This window comes from Scyliorhinus canicula, chromosome 2, assembly GCF_902713615.1.
Source record: "Scyliorhinus canicula chromosome 2, sScyCan1.1, whole genome shotgun sequence".
Taxonomy (NCBI): domain Eukaryota; kingdom Metazoa; phylum Chordata; class Chondrichthyes; order Carcharhiniformes; family Scyliorhinidae; genus Scyliorhinus; species Scyliorhinus canicula.
Genome location: NC_052147.1, coordinates 166,544,050 through 166,565,434, shown reverse-complemented (window position 1 = coordinate 166,565,434; position 21,385 = coordinate 166,544,050). Strand labels below are relative to the sequence as shown.

At 44.0% G+C, this 21,385-nt stretch overlaps 1 protein-coding gene across 2 annotated transcripts in view; it reads right to left on the bottom strand.

The window, feature by feature from the left end:
- The window catches only part of LOC119961377 (gamma-crystallin S-1-like), a 67,727-nt gene extending 46,628 nt beyond the window's left edge, over positions 1 to 21,099 (bottom strand). Inside the window, exons 1-3 of one of the 2 annotated variants that reach the window (XM_038788765.1) lie at positions 21,001 to 21,099; positions 20,664 to 20,906; positions 17,031 to 17,363 (exon numbers count right to left, since the gene is read on the bottom strand). In XM_038788765.1, the coding sequence (XP_038644693.1) occupies positions 17,088 to 17,363; positions 20,664 to 20,906; positions 21,001 to 21,009 (528 nt within the window). In that variant the 5' untranslated portion in view covers positions 21,010 to 21,099 and the 3' untranslated portion in view covers positions 17,031 to 17,087. Of the gene's footprint in view, positions 1 to 17,030; positions 17,364 to 20,663; positions 20,907 to 21,000 lie in introns of those variants that run through there. The other variant, XM_038788773.1, reaches the window with a different exon arrangement.
- Positions 21,100 to 21,385: the final 286 nt, after the last annotated feature.

The following is a 21,385-nucleotide window of genomic DNA, read 5'->3' as shown; positions in this document are numbered from 1 at the left end:
GACTGGAGTGAGTGGTGAGGAAGCACTTAAAAATAGCTTCCCCTTGTTAGTGACGAGGAGCTGAGGCAGAAAATACAACTGGTTACCTGTTAGCTAATGCCCGAATTCCCACTTTAACTTGCCTCTGTAGTTATAGCAATACATTCTCTCACCCCCCCATCCCCCTGGACCCACCCCACCTACCCACTCAAACACGCACACAGTGCATATAGGAGCATTTTGGGGTTAGCAAACTGGATCTTTTCTCTGTGCTGACAAAATCAAAACTGAAAATTTGGGACTGGGACTCTGAACTGCATACCAGTGGGATAATATTCAATCACCACCTGTAACCATGCAGAGCACAGCCCTTTGGACCAATTCATTGGTCACCGGCAAAGCAATCAAACCGAATCCTAACCCACATCTCTCACTGGTGCCTAAATGTCTGCAGCTCCAGTTTAAACCAACAAATGATCTCTCCTTAAACCTCTAGATTCTTCTACTGAACTAAAGACACATGTTGCTTGTCTTAAAGATACATGTCCATTAATCTTCTGTGGATCAAAATATGGACAGCAAAGTAAAAGAAAGGGGGAATAAAGGGAATAAGCATGAAGGTTCCTTACAATTTCGATTGGAACCCAAAAAGTGAAAGTGAAGTGACTAGGATGTTAATGATTTGAAACGTGCACTCCAGGTGATGGGTTGTCAATGTCTTTAAAATAATGGCATTCATGTGATTACTTCCACTCCTCGACACTTCTGTCATTAACCATCCTCATTACATCAAAATATTTATTTTCTTGGCTTCTTAAACATAAAAAAACCATTGCCCGAATACTTTCTGAGACTTTCATCGCATATGTCTGTGAGATGGTTTGAACAGTGACCATTTCACTGGTACATACAAACATTGCCGAGACAGCCACTTAAATATCCAATTCTGTCTTCAACCCAGTATTCTGACTTCAACATGCAGGGCATGTATTTTCTGAGCTCATTCAGGTGAGAAGTGACTGGACAATCTTCTTACTTAACTACATTACCTGTGCGTTAATAGATTGACTATAGCACTGGTTGTATAGAGAATGAAGCTCCTTCCTCTGATACACTTGTCGCATTTTCAACCAGCTTTTCTTTGGCCTCTTAATTTGTGCCAGATTTCGGGCCCTCTGAATGCAGGTGAACAGTGGCAGACTGGGTCTAAAAATATTGGTTGCCAGGAGACAAAGGGGGCCCACCCACAACTACAATGCTATCAGTTAATTTTCATAACGAATAAATAAAATTTTCAAAAAATACATATGGAAAAAAGGAAAACATTTTTGTGGAAAAAATGTGTATTTCTTACTAATGACAGTGTACATGTACTGTACATATTACTGGCAGTAGATACCAAATGTAAATACAGAATGTTATAATTGAATTTTTTATTTATTTTTAAAATTTTAAGTAATTGGTTGATTTTTTTAATACTTTACTGCACAATTTACACATTAACAGATAGTTCAAAAGCACAATAGAGCATTGCATGCAGTCCACTGTATTAAGAGCAACCGTTTGTGTTCGCTAGATGATTGTGCGAATCTGCCAATAATTGCTTCTGCATCCAATTCATCTAACAATTCCTTTTCAATGGATAGCAACATGTATGATTCCAAATTCTCCTCAGACAGCAAATTTCGTAACCTTGTCTTTGTGATCTTTAGCTTTGAAAATGTCCTCTCACATTGGACTTGAGTAACTGATAGCGTGCAGATGACTTTATAAAGTTCATAAAGGTTATCATATGCCTTGTCATGAAGTCTGTTGGATGCCAGAATTTCTAGTACACACGATGGGCAAGTGCTGCAAATTTTACAATTGTTGCAACTGGAATCCATAGTCTCACCATCATTAAGCAAGAGCTTTAATACATCAAAGTTTGAAGCAAAATAAAACAATTCCAATATTACTTGATCTTTGCTGATTTGTGAAAACAGATTAATAATACCTTCCAATGCTTCACCTTCAAGGCACTTCTCTGCAATAGTTTTAAACTTTGCTGGGTCCAAGCAGGACAAATCTTTATACAACTGTTTGTGTTGTACAAAGCGTGATTCTAGTAACTGGACAATGCAATCCATTATTAGGTTAAACACATTTACTCGAAAATCAGCTAGAGAATGTGAGGAATTTCTTTCATCATCAATAAGCTCATCTGCCATTCTCTTCTTCTTCCTCTGCCTCTTAACTGGCAATGCTGTTTCCAACGCATCAATTTCCAATGTTTGATTTTCATCCATGAAATCCTGTCATTACATTTATTTACAAATTCCAAAGCCTTGCTGTGAACATTATCAAATGTTCTTGTCTGTTCCTTCAACTTTGTTGTAGCTGAATCTACCAAACTCCATGCAGTAAACATATCTAAACCACTTGTCTGTAGATAACTTGATAACGGGGTTGTAGTTTCAAATATATACAAGTAAGTATATATTTCATATTGTCAATATGGTTTCAAACTTTAGAAGACTTTGAAGTAAAACATTTGCTTCATGTTTTTTTTGCATCAAACTTTTCTGAATCTTGTATCATTGATAAGCATGTCAATAGATTTACGAAAGTACTGGCAGCGGCATCATCAAAACGTCCAAATATAGTTGTTGCTGCATTGGATTTTCCTCACCATCTGGTCTCACCAATTAGCTTTAATCATTTCATTTTTTCTTGTCCAGGATGTTTTCCAACAACTTCTATCCATACAGCCATTATCTTGTCTGATGCTTTCACAAAAGTTGCTATATTCTGGAGCAAATTGAAAAAAGAAACTGCAGGCACACAACATTTTGTTGTTTCAGTTATCACCAAATTCAAGACATGGGCATAGCACCATATATGAACAAGTTGATCAGCCACATCAGCAATTTTACTTTGTAAACCATTATACTGGCCATGGTAGCTTGCAGTGCCATCTGTGCTATCAGATAAACATTTTTGGGGGTCAATTTTAAGATGCTGTAATGTTTCAATCAATAGATCAAAAAGTCCCTGTCCTGTACCATCATTACTTGGCACAACTGAAAGTAGTCGCTCACAGATAATACCTTTAAGCACAGACCAAATAATAATGCTAAACTGATCGATGGATGAATTATCTTGTGTTGAATCAACCTGAATAGAATAATATTTTGCTTGAGAAACTTCGTGACTAATGCTTTCATGTATCATATTCTTCATAATTTTGATTAACATGTTTATAGTTGTTTTACTCAGGTATGTAACAAGTCCACCACAGCCTTTACTTTGAGCCTTTCCTTGTTGCTCTAATCGTTTGATTCTTTGTTTAGACTTGTTTTGCACTGCAGAAACGTGAGCTGCCATAATGGGGTCATATTTTGCCATCAACTGCACTGTAGCTAAAAAATTGCCATGATTCAGAACCTCATTATCTAGAGTGTAGGCCGATTCATTTCTGTGACCTCGAAAAGGAAGTGCTTGCTTGCCTAACATCTTTATGATGTCTATAATCCTTATGACAATACTTCTCTGCTTCAATACTTCTTCTTTTACTTTTAATTAGTGATGCTGCAAAAAATGTATCTAAGGTGCCATCATTAACCACACTGATAGATTGCTGAGCATTTCTGACATGTGTTGTTGTCGATTCATGTAAAGTCAAGCTCTGGCTAATACGCCTGTAGTCACTAAAGCCACGTACAAAGGGTGATGGATTCCAAGTGTTGGGAAACTCAACGGCTAAGCAGTATGAACAATATAAGCATCTATTTTCTTTGTTATATCTTAGCCATTTTCTTGGGACTGAGTCATTCATAATTTTCCTCTCATACAAACGAGCATCAAATGGCAGATCATCAAGTGGCTGAAATGGATGTTCAGCAAAAAACTGTTTTAGCTTTGCTCGTGATGGATATTGGAAGATTCCAGTAATTGATCTTTCATTTTCTTGCGTAGGTTCATTTACAGGATGTGCTTCAGAAACCAAGTTATTTATGCTCGAAGGAATATCTGATTCCCTGTCACTAGTTGAAGCTATGTGTTCAGATGTTGCAACTACAGGCAGTACAGATACCGGAACAAGGAAGCCAGAAGAAATATTGGGCCTGGGTTAATTAGTAATGGATGCACTTGTATTTGTCTCTACATTCAAAGTAGCTCTTCTCTGTTCTTGTAACTCGCATGTCATTGCATCATCACCATGAGCATTGTTTCTTGCTTCTTCATTATTTGTTGCAGAACTGGATATTGATGTGGATTGTGCTTGTAGTATTATAAACTCTGAAATAGGCCTGCATCGCTTGGCTGATTCCTTCCTTTCTGCTTCTTTTCGTTCTTTGCGTTTTAGTGACCCAGATTTATGCTTTTTCTTTTCCATGCTGATAGGGGTAATATTCCTGAAATAAAAACTTAATTAAAAATAGCCTACATTGGGAAAAATGAATATTGATGATTGCAAGAATAACTTGAAGGAATGCCAGATAAACCTCTACTTGATAAAAAATATAAAATAACTTACTTACACTTCAATAGGCTATGTTCATTAGTCAATACTACTGTGGCCTATGCAGCTTCAGAAGAGGAGACAATCCACTGTCCAGTGTTCACACCAGAAAGCAACTGAGACAACTGTTGAAACTTAGAAGTTTGGTCCGACTATAGTAAGACATTAAGAATGGTCCCACGGCCAAAGTTAACATGTCCAGTTTGATACCAGTGTAGTGTTACAAGTCGCAACCCTTTGAGTTTACCGATCATGGCTTATCACTTCAATATCGTTGACCTCATGATTCACGGTCAAAGGTACTGCTTCTCCTTTTCGGTGACCTCACGACTCTATGGACTGCTTGATATCCTTTCAAGTTGCCGACCATCTCAAATCACGAACTGTAACTTTATTTTTAAATTCAAACACTCTTGCTGAAAACGTGGATTTCCATCTATGTCCGACCCGGGTGAACCAGTCCCCCCCCCCCACTCCTTTTCACATCCGTTTAACACTGCTTCGTTCCTTCATACACTGAGTGATTATTTGTTTGTTTCTTTATTGCAGTTTTATTTGGTATTGCTCTTTTTAATAACAATTATATTTTATTAAGTTAGAATACAAATTTCAGGAAAGAAGTTGGAGATTTATTTATCTAATTAATTATAATTTTTAAGGGCCCTTTCAGAGATTCACGGGCCCCTTCTTGGCTCTCCGGGCCCCGGACCATATGTACCGGCTGAACCAAGACTACTGCTTGATATCCTTTGAAGTTGCCGACCATCTCAAATCACGAATTGTAACTTTATCTTTAAATTCACACACTCTTGCTGAAAACATGGAATTTCCTTAATTATGCCCGACCCAGGCCCCCCTATTCCACATCATTCCACTACCTCCCCTGCTTCGTTCCTTTTCATGCACTGCTTATTTGTGTCCTGTTCTCTTTTTTTTCTTATTCCTTTTTATGACTAAAACAGTCGTCTGTATTTGTTTCTTTATTGCATTTTCATTTGATATAGGGGACCCACTTCATCAGGGGCCCGCTTGCCATCGGGCAAGCTGACACCCTGTCCAGTCCGCCACTGTATGCAAGCCTCCCGTAAGGTACTGTGAATTATCTCTCTGACAGATATTGCAGAATCCAGTGCTGATTCAAAATTTGTAGCCATGCTCCACCTCTGCTGGGGTATCACATTCATAGCTTTGCTTGTTAAACTTTGTGAACGTATGCGCAGGGATCGTGAGAGAAGACTCTGACATCATTTTCGTCAGGCGAGTAACTGAATCAATTACCCCTCCTAGGAGTGTACAAACAAAGGACATCATATGAAATGGTGTCAAACGAGATGTGTTTCAGGTGGCTGCACTTCAGCAAGAATGCAAGGGAAAGCCTTATTGAAATGTTGAAAGAAGACCTGAACCGAAATCTAACTACTGCACTGTTTAACAGTGGAAATGAAACACACAACAACGCTGAATATTTTAGCCTCTGGTTCCATTTAACATGGCATTAGTGGCTTATGTAACATTTCACAGAATGCCGTCAGGATCTACAGTCACCAGGTAATTAATGCAATTGATCATAAGGCTTTGGAGCTTATCATTTTTCACACATCCCTGTGAAGATGAAGGAGATGTCATCATATTCTACAGGATTGCTAGTTTCCCAAAATTAAATGGGGCTGTCGATGGAACACATATTAAGATGTGTGCACATTCCTAAAGTAGACGGTTTCTATATTAAACTATGCTATCTCTAACTACAGATTTCTCAAGTAAAACTACTCCTCGGCCTGGCACTCTTCCAGATGCCTTCCAACTCCTCACTCCCAGAATCCCCAAAGTCACATGATATATATATGATTATTTTGTGGTTCCCTCTAGTGGTAGGAAACATTATCATTGACTTGTTAACTTTTTACATACCAGTCAATATGCATCTCATTACATACACCTTTTTAAAAAAGATATTTGGAGATTTCTACAAACCTTTGTATAGTAAGAGCATCGTATGTTCTTTACATGTAATTGAGTACTGATGTTGGACAGTAGTTAACAATTTTTTAACTTTCTTTCGTCCACAAATTGAGTCCGTACTCAGTCTTTACTGTGAAAGTGTGGTACATAACCAACAAGTCATCAGCTCAAATCGGTCAGGTATTCAACTGGTTGAATCGTTTTTGTTATCTGACCTGGTCTTTTTTCTTTGTTTCTGGTGTCAATTTCCTGTGTACTTTGCCCTAAAACCTGGTTTGGTTAATGGCCTTTGAGCAAATACCAACTCATTAAATTCATTGGCATGACTTCTTTTTTGTCTAAACAATGTCCTGTTCTTCCTGGCATTTGTACCATCACGCACGAACTTGGTATGATCTAGACATGCATTCGCCTGTGTATCTCGAGTGGTAGCTGGTTTTTACACACTGTCCTGCAGTCCCTCGCCCGGTTGCCATCTGGATTGCTTTCCATACTGTATGGTGTGTCCAGTGTGACTGCAAGTTCAAACACTTTCTTGAAATTGAATTGCAATGTGTTGTTTAGATGTCCTTTGGTTTCACATTTGTGCCTTTGTGTAAATTCTGTCGTCCGTAGATACTTTTTGTGCGCTCAAGATCAATTCCTTTTGGCTTGTCAGATTCATTTTCAACCATTATACCATCAATATCCTTTGTACTATCTAATGTATCTTTGACCTTTATGATACCAAGACCCTTTGGATGATCTGATGTATCGTTGACCTATTGGTGCTTCTCATCTGGATTCAACTTCTCCAAGATGTCAGTTTCGTGTAGGCTGTTCACATGGACCACTGGATAATGTGGCTGGAGAAGTAATAATAGGAAATAGAGAAATGGCAGAGGAACTGAATAGTTACTTTGCATCAGCCTTCATGGTGGAAGACACCTGTGAGATGCCAGAGCTCCAGTGCAGCGGCAATCACTAAGGAGAAGGTTCTGGGGAAACTGAAAGGTCTGAAAGTGGATCAATCACCTGAACCGGATGGACTACATGACAGAGTTCGAAAAAAAGATAGCTCAGCAGACTGTGGAGGTATTGGTGGTGATATTCCAGGAATCACTGGAGGCAGGGAGGGTCCCAGAGGACTGGAAAATGGCTAATGTAGCATTGGTGTTTAAGAAGGAAGGGAGGCAGTAGATGGGAAATGATAGGCAGGTTAGCCTGCCATCAGTCATTGGTAAGATTTCAGAGTCCATTATTAAAGAGAGATTGGAAAATACTTGGAAGCACACGATAAAATAGGACTAAGTCAACATGCCTTTATCGAAGGGAGGTCATGTCTGACAAATCTGTTCGAGTTATTTGAGGAAGTAACAAGGCAGTTAGACATAGGAGAACCAGTGGATGTGATTTATTTAGATTTCCAGAAGGCCTTTGACAACGTGCCGCATGGGAGACTGTTAAATAAGTTATGAGCTCATGGTGTTAAGGGTAAGATCCTGGAATAGATAGAGGATTGGCTGACTGGCAGAAGGCAGAGAGTTGGGATGAAAAGATCTTTTTCAGGATGGCAGCCGGTGACTAGTGGTGTGCCTCAGGGGTCGGTGCTGGGACCACAACATTTTACAATATACATTAATGATCTGGAAGAAGGAGCTGAAAGCACATTTGTGAACGTCCATTTGGAGGAACAACTAGAGCCAGACAGATAGTTCACATTAGCGTACAGGAGGCTTGCATTTATCAACGAATGCATTAACCTTTGTTAAACCATTTGAAGTAATCACTGAGGCTTCTAAGGATGAACATTACATCATGGAGACGAGCAAACAACTCAGCTTAAAATTCATTGCAAATTCCAAACATGATTTACCTCTAATTCAACTGGGTTGACAGGCATGCTAACATTAGTGTTCTTGAAGGAGTCAATAGCACCAGTAGCGAGGCCATGATCATCCAAAACCAACTCTGCTGGGCCGACCAGAAACTTCGGATGTTAAAGTCCCGACTGCCATCCAACACAAGGAAGAATCGCAAACAAGAGGAGAACAAAGGAAGTTCTTCAAAGACATCTTTTAGGTTTACCTCAAGAAATGTAACGTCAAGGCCTGGAAAAGGAGCCTGAGAAAGGAATATCCGCAGCTTTGCACCCAAAGACCGATGCCAACTTTTGGAAACCCCCGCCCAAAGAGTGATTGAAGATGCTCTCGGACCGGGCTGATCAGCCGTGCAAGGTGTGGTAAACCACTGTTACACCTGTATTAGGTGATGTAAGGTAGGGCCTGTACTACTGGTTCGCCGGTAGCCCCTGCCTGCTGGCTCCGCCCAGTAGGAGGAGTATAAATATGCGTGTCCTCTATTCAGCAGCTATTTTGCCAGCTGCTGTGGGAGGCCACACATCTTAATGCAGTAAAGCCACAGTTGTATCCAACCTTAGTCTTTGTACAATTGATGTGCATCAATTTATTGCAGTAAAGGGCAGCACGGTGGCGCAGTGGATTAGCCCTGCTTCCTTACGGCGCAGAGGTCCCAGGTTCGATCCCGGCTCTGGGTCACTGTCCGTGTGGAGTTTGCACATTCTCCCCGTGTTTGCTTGGGTTTCGCCCCCACAACCCAAAAATATGCGCAAGGTAGGTGGATTGGCCACGCTAAATTGTACCTTAATTGAAAAAAATGAATTGGGTACTCTAAATTTATTTATTTTTTAAATAAAAAAAATTAAAAATTTATTGCAGTAAGACTTTCTAAAAGGTGGACCTCTGAATCAAGCCGGATCGCCTGCAGCTGGATCCGCAATCAAGCGATGCCAAAAAGAACTTTAATCACTGGCTAGCTTGCTTTGAGGCCAAGATCAACTCAGCGACCACCCCTCCAACGGAGGCTCAGAAGATACAGATCCTGTACTTAAGGCTGATCTCCAACTTGTTTCCACTGATCCAGGATGCCCCGAACTATGCGGACGCCATGGCGCTCCTCAAAGAAAACTACGCACAGAAAACGAACACACTCTTCGCCAGGCACGTACTCGCCACTCGCTCTCAACTCCCTGGTGATTCCATAGAAGACTCGTCCCACTCGTCCGGGACTGTGACTGTCAGGCCGTTACAGCCAGCGAATATTCCAACCTTCTTATGCGGGATGCGTTTGTAATGGTGATTGGGTCGGACCTCATATGCCAAAGAATGCTAGACGGGGCAACGCTCGACCTAGCTGAGACTAAAAAGCTAGCACTCTCCATGACGGTCACCTCAGTAATGCTCAGGCCTACCCCTCCGGCCGTGCGGCCCATCCCTCCTATCCCTCGTGGACCCCACAGATGGCCGCCCCAGCCGGGGCTTGAGCCAGCTAGTACGCCTGCACCACACACCAATCCGCGCACCCCGCGGGGTCCCCACTGTTAACTTCTGCAGCCATCAGAAGCACCCCGACCAACGCTGCCCGGCCCGCACTACCATTCACAAGGCTTTCGGCAAAAAGCGGCACTTCACCGCGGTGTTCCAGGCCCGCGCAGTGGCCGCTACCGCCCCCTCCCCCCTGACCTACACACAATGGGTGCTGCCATCTTCATCCCAGACCACGCACGGCCAGTGGGCACCCCCATCTTCACCTCCCCAGACGACGCGCAGCCAGAGGGCGCCGCCATCTTCACCTCCCGGGGCCACGCGTGGCCAGTGGGCGCCGCCATCTTCCCCCCTAAGTCCACGTGCGGCCCATGGATGCCGCCATCTTGTCCATCCCCTGCAACATGCGGCCAATGGGCTCCACATGTTGTCCAGCCCACGCAACATGCGGCACATGGGCGCCGCCATTTTGTCCCCTGCAGGATCGTCAGGCGCCGCCATCTTGTCTTCCCCACGGGGCATGGACGCCGACAACATTCCACGACCTGGGGCCCCCCACACTCTCCATCTTCTGATGCCAGCGACGACTGACCGCAGCACGCCTCAGTGACGATCAACCAGTCTCGTCCGCACAACCTGGCCACCGCTGTGACCAGTGTGAGAATCAACGGTCACGTGACCTCTTGCCTGCTGGACTCCGGGAGCACCGAAAGCTTCATCCACCCGGATTCGGTAAGGCGCTGCTCACTGTCGGTCCACCCCACCAACCAAAGAATCTTCCTGGCCTCCGGATCCCATTCCGTCGCGATCCGGGGGTTCTGCACGGTCACACTCACGGTGCAGGGCGTAGAATTCAGCGGCTTCCACCTCTACGTTCTTCCTAATCTCTGCGCTGCACTAGTACTAGGCCTGGACGTCCAGTGCAATCTCCAGAGCCTTACCCTCAAATTCAGCGGGCCCCTACCACCCCTCACTGTGTGCGACCCCGCGACCCTAAAGGTCGACCCACACTTCCTCTTTGACAATCTAACTCCGCGTTGCAAACCCGTCGCTCCAGGAGCAGACGGTACAGCACACAGGACAAGACCTTCATCAGGTCCTATCATAATATACACACAAGTATATGATGGTGCATAGACAGACACTGACTGACACACTGAAAGACCAATCAACACACACAACACAGACAGGACACGGCCACTATAAAGCCAGAGGGCACTAGTTTTCTCGTTCTCTTGGGATGCAGCCTTTGAGACAGCCAGAGCCCATTATCAGCAACACGAACATCTACCATGTGCTAGCAGTATAGTCTGGTCAGGTTAGCCTCAGGTCTCCAGTCAACCTAACATAGTGTCAACCCCCAGTGCAAGCATGTTTAACAGCTCATAGCTAAATAAACTAGAGTTGTACTTCTACAAGTGTTGGTAGCCTCTCTCCCTCTTTGCTCTGATAAATGCAGTCCTCGCAGACCCATCATACCCAACACATCAGGTCCGAGGTCCAGCGGTTGCTTCGGTAAGGCATTATCGAGGCCAGCAACAGCCCCTGGAGAGCCCAAGTGGTAGTCGTTAAAACTGGGGATAAACACAGAATGGTCGTAGCCAACAGCCAGAATATCAATCGGTACACGCAGATCGACGCGTACCCCCTCCCACGCATATCTGATATGGTCAATCAGATTGCGCAATACCGGGTCATCTCAACGATAGACCTCAAATGGGCAGCACGGTAGCATGGTGGTTAGCATAATTGCTTCACAGCTCCAGGGTCCCAGGTTCTATTCCGGCTTGGGTCACTGTCTGTGCGGAGTCTGCACACCCTCCCCGTGTGTGCGTGGGTTTCCTCCGGGTGCTCCGGTTTCCTCCCACAGTCCAAAGATGTGCAGGTTAGGTGGATTGGCCATGATAAATTGCCCTTAGTGTCCAAAATTGCCCTTAGTGTTGGGTAGGGTTACTGGGTGATGGGGATAGGGTGGAGGTGTTGATCTTTGGTAGGGTGTTCTTTCCAAGAGCCAGTGCAGACTCGATGGTCCGAATGGCCTTCTTCTGCACTGTAAATACTATGAAAAAAAAATCCGCCTATCACCAGGTCCCCATTCGTAAATCTGAACGTCCACACACTGTTTTCGAGGCGGACGGTCGTATCTATCACTTCCTCAGGGTTCCCTTTGGCGTCACTAACGGGGTCTCGGTCTTCCAATGGGAGATGGACCGAATGGTCGACCGGTACAGTTTGCGGGCTACCTTCCCATACCTAGACAATGTCACCATCTGCGACCATGATCAGCAGGACCATGACGCCAACATTGCCAAATTCCTCCACACCGCCACTCTCCTCAACTTCACCTACAACAAGGAGAAGTGCGTGTTCAGCACAACCTGCTTAGCCATCCTCGGCTTTGTGGTCCAGAACGGAGTTATGGGGCCCGATCCCGACCGCATGTATCCCCTCATGGAGCTTCCCCTCACTCACTGCCCATGATGAGCTGCGTCAGTTCCAGCTCAGCAGGGGAATCGCCTCCAGCAGGACGACCAGCTAGAATCCCCGGGGAAACGGGCAGGTAGAGAGGGAGAACGAGAAGATATGGAGGGCCGTCATCCTGACCCTACGGTCCAGGAACCTCCCAGCCTCTCGCTGGCAGGAGGTCCTCCCTGATGCACTACACTCTATCTGGTCACCACTGTGCACCCCTACGAGTAACACACCCCATGAATGTCTTTTTGCCTTCCCCAGGAAGTCCACATCCGAGGTGTCGCTCCCGACCTGGCTCGCAGCTCCAGGGCCGGTCCTACTCCGTAGGCACGTCCGACTCCACAAGGTGGAACCATTGGTGGATAGGGTGTACTTGCTCCATGCCAACCCCCAGTATGCCTATGTGGCGTACCCCGACGGCCGCCAAGATACTCTCTCCCTCAGGGACCTGGCACCAGCAGGTGCCACCCATATAGCTTGGCACCACCTTCCCCTCCCCCGGCGCTCCCAACATTAACCCTACCAGGACCATCCCTCCTAACCCTGCCCACGCCAGAGGATGAAGAGGATTTCGGGACACTCCCGCCACCACTGCGTCGCTCCCAGCGGAACGTCAGGCACCAGACCGGTTGAATCTCTAACTGGCACCGGACTTTCAAAGGACATTTTTTTTCTTTTCCCTGATTAAACACTGTACATAAATTCACTACTCTATATAGTTCTCCACCACCCCCACCGGACTCATTTTTAACAGGGGGTGAATGTGGTAAACCACTGTTACACCTATATTAGGTGATGTAATGTGGGACCTGTACTACAGGTTCGCCGGTAGCCTCTGCCCGCTGGCTCCGCCCACTAGGAAGAGTGTGTCCTCTATTCAGCAGCCATTTTGCCAGCTGCTGTGGGAGGCCACACATCTTACTGCAATAAAGCCACAGTTGTATCCAACCTTAGCCTTTGTACAATTGATCGTTCATCACAAGGACCCACAGAACCCATGACCAGTAACACAGAGTAACTCAGGTGGACAATCAAACCCATCAGTGTGTGATCACTGCATTGTATCCATTATAGTTCCTTAAATGGAATTAATATCCTCATGACAAACCAAAGTTTAAAAAAAAATCATTCTTTCACCTTCTGTGACATCAAAATCACTTTATATTGTAAAGTACACTTTTATTGAAATTAACAGAATTATGACAAACCAAAGTTTAAAAAAAAGGGCGGGATTCTCCAGCCAATGGTGGAATCGAGAAATGCGATTGGACGGGGAATCGGTTTTGACATTGAAATCATGGCGGGCACTGGTTTCACGCCAAATTGCAATGCACCAGTGCCTTGACAGTGACGTCAATGCATTCCAGAATGCATGTACAGTAAACGCTGTTTGCATATCACTAGCCGGCGACCGGGTATTTTCCACGGCCTCCACGATGCTCCGCCTCCACTGGGGCGAATTCCCGACTGTGAGCTTCACTTGCGCTTTGTAAAATTGTGAAACAGGCCCCTTGGCTGCTGAGAGAGAGAAAGGGGACTACGGAAAGCATCCAACATCACAATAGATTGCTGACAGTCATGCCACTTGCCAGGGGCTTCTGCCCGGGCCGGGGGAGTAGCAGGGGGTAGCCAGGAGGTGGGCTGTGGGGTCGGTGTAGACTGGCACTGAGCATCATTGGTGCGGCCTGCAAGGCAGCCATGCAGCTGCACATGCCGCTGACAGCCCACTGTGAATTTGGGGCCACAGGTCGTCTGGGTATCCCCGCAGGGCACCCCCCTCGGCGCCCTCCGGTGCCAGCCAAGCCATCAGCAGGATGGGTGCACTCCAGCGCAACCAGTGCCATCATGTTGGCTGGGATGAGTGCACATGGGAAGTGTATTGTGTATATATGTGGCTGCAGCTTGTCAGCCTCGCGAGTGTTAATCACGGACCTGCCGAATCCCACACCATTTCTCATTGGAATCGTGTTCCACGTGGTGTCGGTCCCAGCACCTCCACGGTCGCTGAATTGCTCCAGGTGCGCCGCCATTTTTGCTGTTGTGGAAGTCCATGAATCCTGCCCCAGTGTCAACACCTAGCCCCAGGAATGGAGAATCTCGCCCCATGTATCTTCCTTACTATTTGCATTTCAAACATATTTATAAACGTTAAACACGAATAATAGCTAACCTCCAAAAAAGAGTCTCCTGATGTCTCCTGCCTTTGCTGGACTGAAAAGTCTCTGTGTAAATTGTCATGTGAGAGTACCTTTAAGAAATGAGTGTTTAAGAAATTGTTGTTTATCAGTGATGTCAGAGTGTGGGTGGAGCTGGGCTGTCTGTCTACTTTACTTTCGTTTTAGGCTGTTTGCTCCAGGGTGTGTTAGTTTTGTTTTGAGAGCTGGATAGCTGCAGGAAAAGCAAGGAGCTGAATAAGGATCTCTCTGCAAACTAAAGACTGTCTCCAAATCAATTGGGTGATTTCAAAGTGCTGACTGCTCTCAATAGTGAATTTAAACTTGATCTCTGTGTTAAAAAGGGTATTTTGTCTTCCGGATGTTGTTTGGGAATTTATTAAGGGGTATCTATAGAGTTCTGTATTCTTTGGGGGCATTTTGGCATTGACAGTTGTTAAGATGTTTAGCGTGGGTTTATAAAATGTTAACTGGTTTCGTAAATAAACATTGTTTTAATTTAAAAGTGCTGTGGATCTCTGATGCATCACACCTGTAGAGTGGCCCGTGTGGTTCCCATAACCACAATCTATTAAAGTTGTGAGTCAGGTGAACTCCATGATACACTTTGGGGTTCTCTAAATCCTGGCCCATAACAAAATACGAAGGTGTAAAAAGTCACCAAATATCTGGGTAAATGACCCAAGTTAGTGATGCAGACCAACGTTTCAATCAGCAGCGCAGGACCTCAAGCAGTCAAAATAAATTGGCCGGGGGTTTAAATACCACGTACTTCCAGCACGCATGTCTGAACGGCCGCACCTCCAGGTCATCACGCCCCGCAAGTGGAGTGGACCAGTGACTGTAGGCACGAATGATGCAGGACGTTACAGGCCGTTATTGGTAACTTGAAATATAACTGCTATTGGTCAGTACGACATAAATGGAGACATTCGAAAGCTGAGTTGGTCTCTCCTGAGAGCGGAGAAAGTTCAAGGAGATTTTAATAAAGGTGTTCAAAATCATGAAGCCCCTTGATAGAGGAAACAAATATGAACTGTTTACAGTGGCAGGAAGTTTGTGGGACCAGACAGCACAGGTAATTGGCTAAAGAATGAGAAGGGAGTTGAGGAGAATAGATTTTTATGCAGAAAATGATCAACACACTACCGGAAAGGGTGGAAGCAGATTCAATCATAACTTTCTCAAAGGAAGGAAGATATTCGAGTCCTGGCTCAGATGGAACAGTTTTGTCTCAGAGGTTGTGAGTTTTGGTCCTATTTCCACACTTCAGCCAAACAATCCAGGCTGACACTCAGAACATAGCCCCATAATTAGAGAATCCCGCCCTCAGTGTAGTACTGAGGGAGTGCTGCATTGTCACATACAATGTTAAACCCACGGCCCAGAATCACTCGCACCGGCCGTAGCCGCCGGCTGGAGCTACGGGAACCACTCCGACGGCAACCTAGCCCCCTAGAAAGGTGAGAATTCCTCACTTTCGGGGGCCATTGACGCCGGAGTCATTGACGCCGGTTTTCACGCTAGCGTGGGGACATAGCCCCAGAATTAGAGAATCCCTCCCTCGGTATTGTACTGAGGGAGTGCTGCATTGTCACATGCAATGTTAAACCACGGCCCAGATTTCACTTTGAAGTGGCTATAACAGATCCTGTAGCACTATTCTAAAGAAGAGCAGCTGAATTTAACCCAGTGCCCTTCTCAATATTTACGCCTCAATCAATGTCACAAAAAATGTTGAAGAGAAAGATTTGTAATGTTTATAGCTGAGATGAGGAGAAATGTTTTCCTTCAAAGATCATTGACTGGATTTTCCGTCGGCGCGATCCTCCATTTTTTTGGCATCGCACTCATGCCCACAGATTTCCCGCCTGCGTTTGGTTGCCCACAATGGGAAAACCCATTGGCCGGTTGGCGGGACGGAGAATCTTGCTGCCGGCAGGTGTGCACCACACCAGATAACGGGTGCGGCGGGATGAAGAATCCTACCCAATTAGTCTGTGGAATTCCCGTCCCAAGAAATCAATGGGGCTAAATGGACTACTGCTCCTAAGTTCCTATTTATTCCTATCCTGTCGTTTCCAATCACATTGCTGTTAGTGGGAAATTGCTGTGGACAAATTGGCCACTGTGTTTCTTACATTACAACAGTGACTACAAAACTCAAAAATACTTCATTGGATGTGAAGCCCTTTGGGACATCCGATGGATGTGGAAGGCATACAAAATACACGTCTTTCTTAACTTGGCAGTGGACAAATTAGCAGGGTAGTGGGGCATTGACAGGAAATACAGATATCCGTTTCCATGGATACATGGTTTGCCACAGAGAGTCAGGTTTGCCTCATCATCAAATTTGTTCATCTAATGATAGTTTTCACAAACTGACTTTGTGTGGAATTTTCAAATTCAATTCGATGGAATGGAAAATGAGACAAGGTGGATTATGGGAAGAACTTCCCATATTTGCCCTAAATTTGCCTTTTCTCATCCTGGACATTTCACTGAAACTATTGTCTCAGATATTATCTACCCATCCCATTCAATAGCTTAAAACTACACACAATTTCCCTCATTATCCAAACACAAAACAACTCAGTGAAATAGCAGTTAAATTATTTATTCTGCTGACACATAGGTTAGAAAATCAAAATCATATTTGTCAGGAACAGTCTAGAAATCCCTCATGCGTCTGAAAGATCCGATAGTTGAGTTGTAGCCGCCCCAGTCACTGTATCTCTTGTATTCACCGGGTCTCATGAAGTACTGTCGGCCTCTGTAGTTGGGATGTTCATAGAAGGTCCAGTAACCGTCCATCACATGGCTGGAGTGGATGTCACGGTAACGGAAACGATCGTAGACAGATGGACAGTCATCCATGAATTCCATCATCTGTCCTCCAAAGTCAGGCCTCTCATAAATCCTCATTCTGTAGTTTCCACCTCGGTACTGTGATAGAGGGAAAAGCATATTTGTGATGATGGTATTAATTATACAATTGAATCTGGCTATAAAAATGGAGATAATGGATTAGAAGGGACATACTTAAAAGTTTATCAAAAAGAGTAGAGCTGGGACAATTGAATAACATGAACAGGGATGTTTGGATTATATTTTCATCTGATTAAGATTGAGTGTAATTGTATACAGTTAAAATGGATTTATTCGTCAGATCCAATGTGAGACCCAAGAGAACATTTCTTATGATGAGTAAACGTTTAGTTTATTTTTCTTCAGGTTAATATTATCTTGTCCTCCTATGTGGATGATGAGAGTGGAAATGAGAGTTCACAATACCTGACAACCTCGATGTCCTGAGCTGTTTGTGGAATCAGTACATCATGAGTTATAACAGCTTTCTACTGAGCATTAATGTATTGTGTAAGTGGACTGAAGGTAAGGATAACTTCCCAGATAATGGGGTGATGCAATGGAAACCTTAAATTCTGTGATTTCTGAGAGTGTCTGGAATGCATTAAATTTTTCTTCACGTTTTTATGGGAATGGCAATGTAACGAAATAATAAAAATTATTAGAATGGTTTTAGATCAGCAAAGTTCAGTTTTGTTGGGTTCATATTGTGACCCTGATCTCACTTTTATGCGACTCCAATAATAATTATAATTTTTCTTGTCGCAAGTAGGCTGACATTAACACTGACATGAAGTTACTGTGAAAAGCCCGAGTCGCCACATTCACGTGTTTGTCCGGTGCCTGTTCAGAATGTCTTAATTACCTAACAGCACATCTTTCGGGACTTGTGGGAGGACGCCGGATCATCCGGAGGAAACCCACGCAGATACTGGGAGAACGTGTAGACTCTGCACAGACAGTGACCCAAGCTGGGAATTGAACCTGGGATCCTGGAGCTGTGAAACAACAGTGCTACCCACTGTGCTACCGTGCTGTCCTTCTTTGATGTGATGTGAAGTAGGACTGGAAGTCCCGATGCAGCACTCACTGAAATCGAGACATATATTTCATACAAATCTAGCCTCTCGTAAAAAAACACGTTAGAACAACGATATAGTCCACAAGGTTACAATAGCAATTTCCATTAATCGCTCCTTTCCAACAGATCTCTGTCTAATCCAATATTATAAACCTCAATTCAATAAGTTCTTTCCAGATCTAAAAGCGTATTTAATATAAATTATTCGAGTTGGGACGTTCAGAAAGTTTGAGTTGAACAACTTAATGAGTCAATGTGGCGCTAGAATTATTAACACAAATAGAACATATTTTAATGGTGCATTTAAGTTGAAGTGAGTATTATATTTCTTGCCTTTTGCTCCAAGATAGACAGATAAGTAGTGTTGACAAAGAATATAAAAATAAGAAGTTGGAATAAAAACAAATTTATTTTACACTACTAAACTTGATTAGGTTCGCACACTTTACTGAGGAATACATTCTAAATTAATAATACTGAATAATCAATATTCTGTCTAAATATTAAACTAAACTATGACTTGACCTCATGCTATATCTCCAAAATAAATTCTCATTCTGCTCTCATCAGCTTCTCATCATGGCGGGCAGCATGGTAGCACAAGTGGATAGCACTGTGGCTTCACAGCGCCAGGGTCCCAGGTTCGATTCCCGGCTGAGCCACTGTCTGTGCGAAATCTGCACGTTCTCCCCGTGTCTGCGTGGGTTTCCGCTGGGTGCTCCGGTTTCTACCCATAGTCAAAAGATGTGCAGGTTAGGTAGATTGGCCATGTAAGTTGCCCTTAGTGACCAAAAAGGTTAGATGGGGTTATTGGGTACGGCATAGGGTGGAAGTGAGGGCTGAAGTGGACCGCTTCAGACTTGATGGGCTGAATGACCTCCTTCTGCACTGTATGTTCTATGTTCTCCTGGAATTCCAAGAAATGCTGCCTTATATACAATAACTTAGTAACGCCATCTAGTGTTTGATTTACCCATTGTTTCGGAAGTTACGACCCCAGGCACTACAGACATACTCATTTCCACCTTCTTCCGTCTGGAAAACGATACCAAAGATTGAGGTCACGTACAAACCGACTCAAGAATAGCTTCTTCCCGACTGCCATCGGACTTTTGAATGGACCTACCTCGTATTAAGTTGATCTTTTCTCTACACCCTAGCTATAACTGTAACATTCTCTCCTTCCTTACCTATGTACAGTATGCATTGTTTGTACAGCATTCAAGAAACAATACATTTCACTGTATACATGTGACAATAATAAATCAAATCAAATGTTAACCCTTTACTACACTTGTACTACACATATCATTACAGTGAGGTAACTGCATGAGGAGAAAAGGGAAACAAGGACCTGCTCACAGTGTTCAACAAAGAGAGATGGAGAATATTAATGTGGAGAATAAACACATGGACATGACTGATGATTATTGCACTGAACGACCTGTTTCTGTGCAATAAATTTGATGTAAATATATTATCCAATCATTGCCAAATGCTAATAGTCTCCAACACATTTGTATTTATGAGGTAGAAACTGAACGAGTTTTTGTTCCCAGGCTTGGAGGCAGCCACGTGCCAATCTAAGGCCCAAATTCAGCATCAGCACTCATTAACAGTTGATGCACAAATACCCTCCAGAGGCAGTTTAAAGATGTGGGGAGCGTAAGGACTGGATGAGAGTGGACACAGAGAATGGGAGATATGAAGTTGTTGGAAGTATGTGAGGATGTGGGATCTGATTGTGGAATTAGACAAGTATCTACATTGTCCTTAGGACAATAGGGAGACTCTTCATAAAAGCAATTTCTCAGCGTTACCTGCTGAGAACACTACAGCCACTATAATCCGTGCAATCAATGTGTTCTCTGAGCACCCAAAGCTGGGACTGAGGCAGCCCTAACCCTGTTTTACAAGGTAACACAGTGCCTGTAAAATGATATGACCCAATGATGACCCAATGAGGAGCAATGATTTCTAATTTCGACCAATGCAGATTTAAAACTGTAAACCTCAGCTCTAGCTCTTTACTGTTAAATCTCTGCCAGTGGGATGCTCCATTTTATCGGCAGCTCGGGGTTTCCCGATGGCATGGGGCAGCCCCACAATGGGAAACCCCATTGACCAGCTGGCGTAACGGAGCATTTCGCCGACGGGGTGAAACGGAAATGTGGCACAGCGAGGCGGAGAATCTAGCCCGTGTGAAAAAACAGGCCAACTCCCCAAACCTAGATGCTTTGCCCTGCGAACATGTTCTTGATCTCCATCTGAGCAGAAGAAGTAAACAGCCAACTTACATATGGGTAGGTGCGACATGAGCCGATGTTGTCATTGAATCCCATCCAGCGCTGGTAGTCAGGATATTCTCCCCTGCTAAGAACATACTGGTATCCCATGTAATTGGGTCTCTCATACATCACCCACCAGTCACTCATGACACGCATGGAGTTACAGCGGCTGAAGTAAGGGGACAGGTCAGCACAGTCATTACTGCACTCATAGTGCCGACCCTGGAAGTTCCTGTCCTCGTAAAAGATGATCTGTGGAAAGAGACAAGATAAATTAATAAACTTGTGAATGCTGAAATAGTAATGACAAACTCTCACATCCTGTAAAAAACAGACTGATTCTTGCCTTTGCCATTTTGAGCTCACAGTTAGATGAGTAACCGCTTTAACATGGCAAAACATTGTACAGTGTGGTATATATACGCTGTACAAAATGCTCTCTGCTCTGTTCCTTTGTTATTCAAATAATTTGATGCTGAACGTCAGCAAAAAGAGAACAAAACACATCACTTGACATGTTGCTTGACATGTCACTGATTCTCTTCACTTTGCTTTCACTTCATTTTATTTGTCATGTGAAAACAAAGAGGGAGATTCCATCGTCCTTTCTACATTCTACCTGTTTTCAAACAACAATGGTTACAAAATCCATTTTCAAGAACTTATTTCAAAATATACCCAGCTTCTTCACGATGTAAATTAAACAACATCTGCTTCAGTTGCTTTCCTCA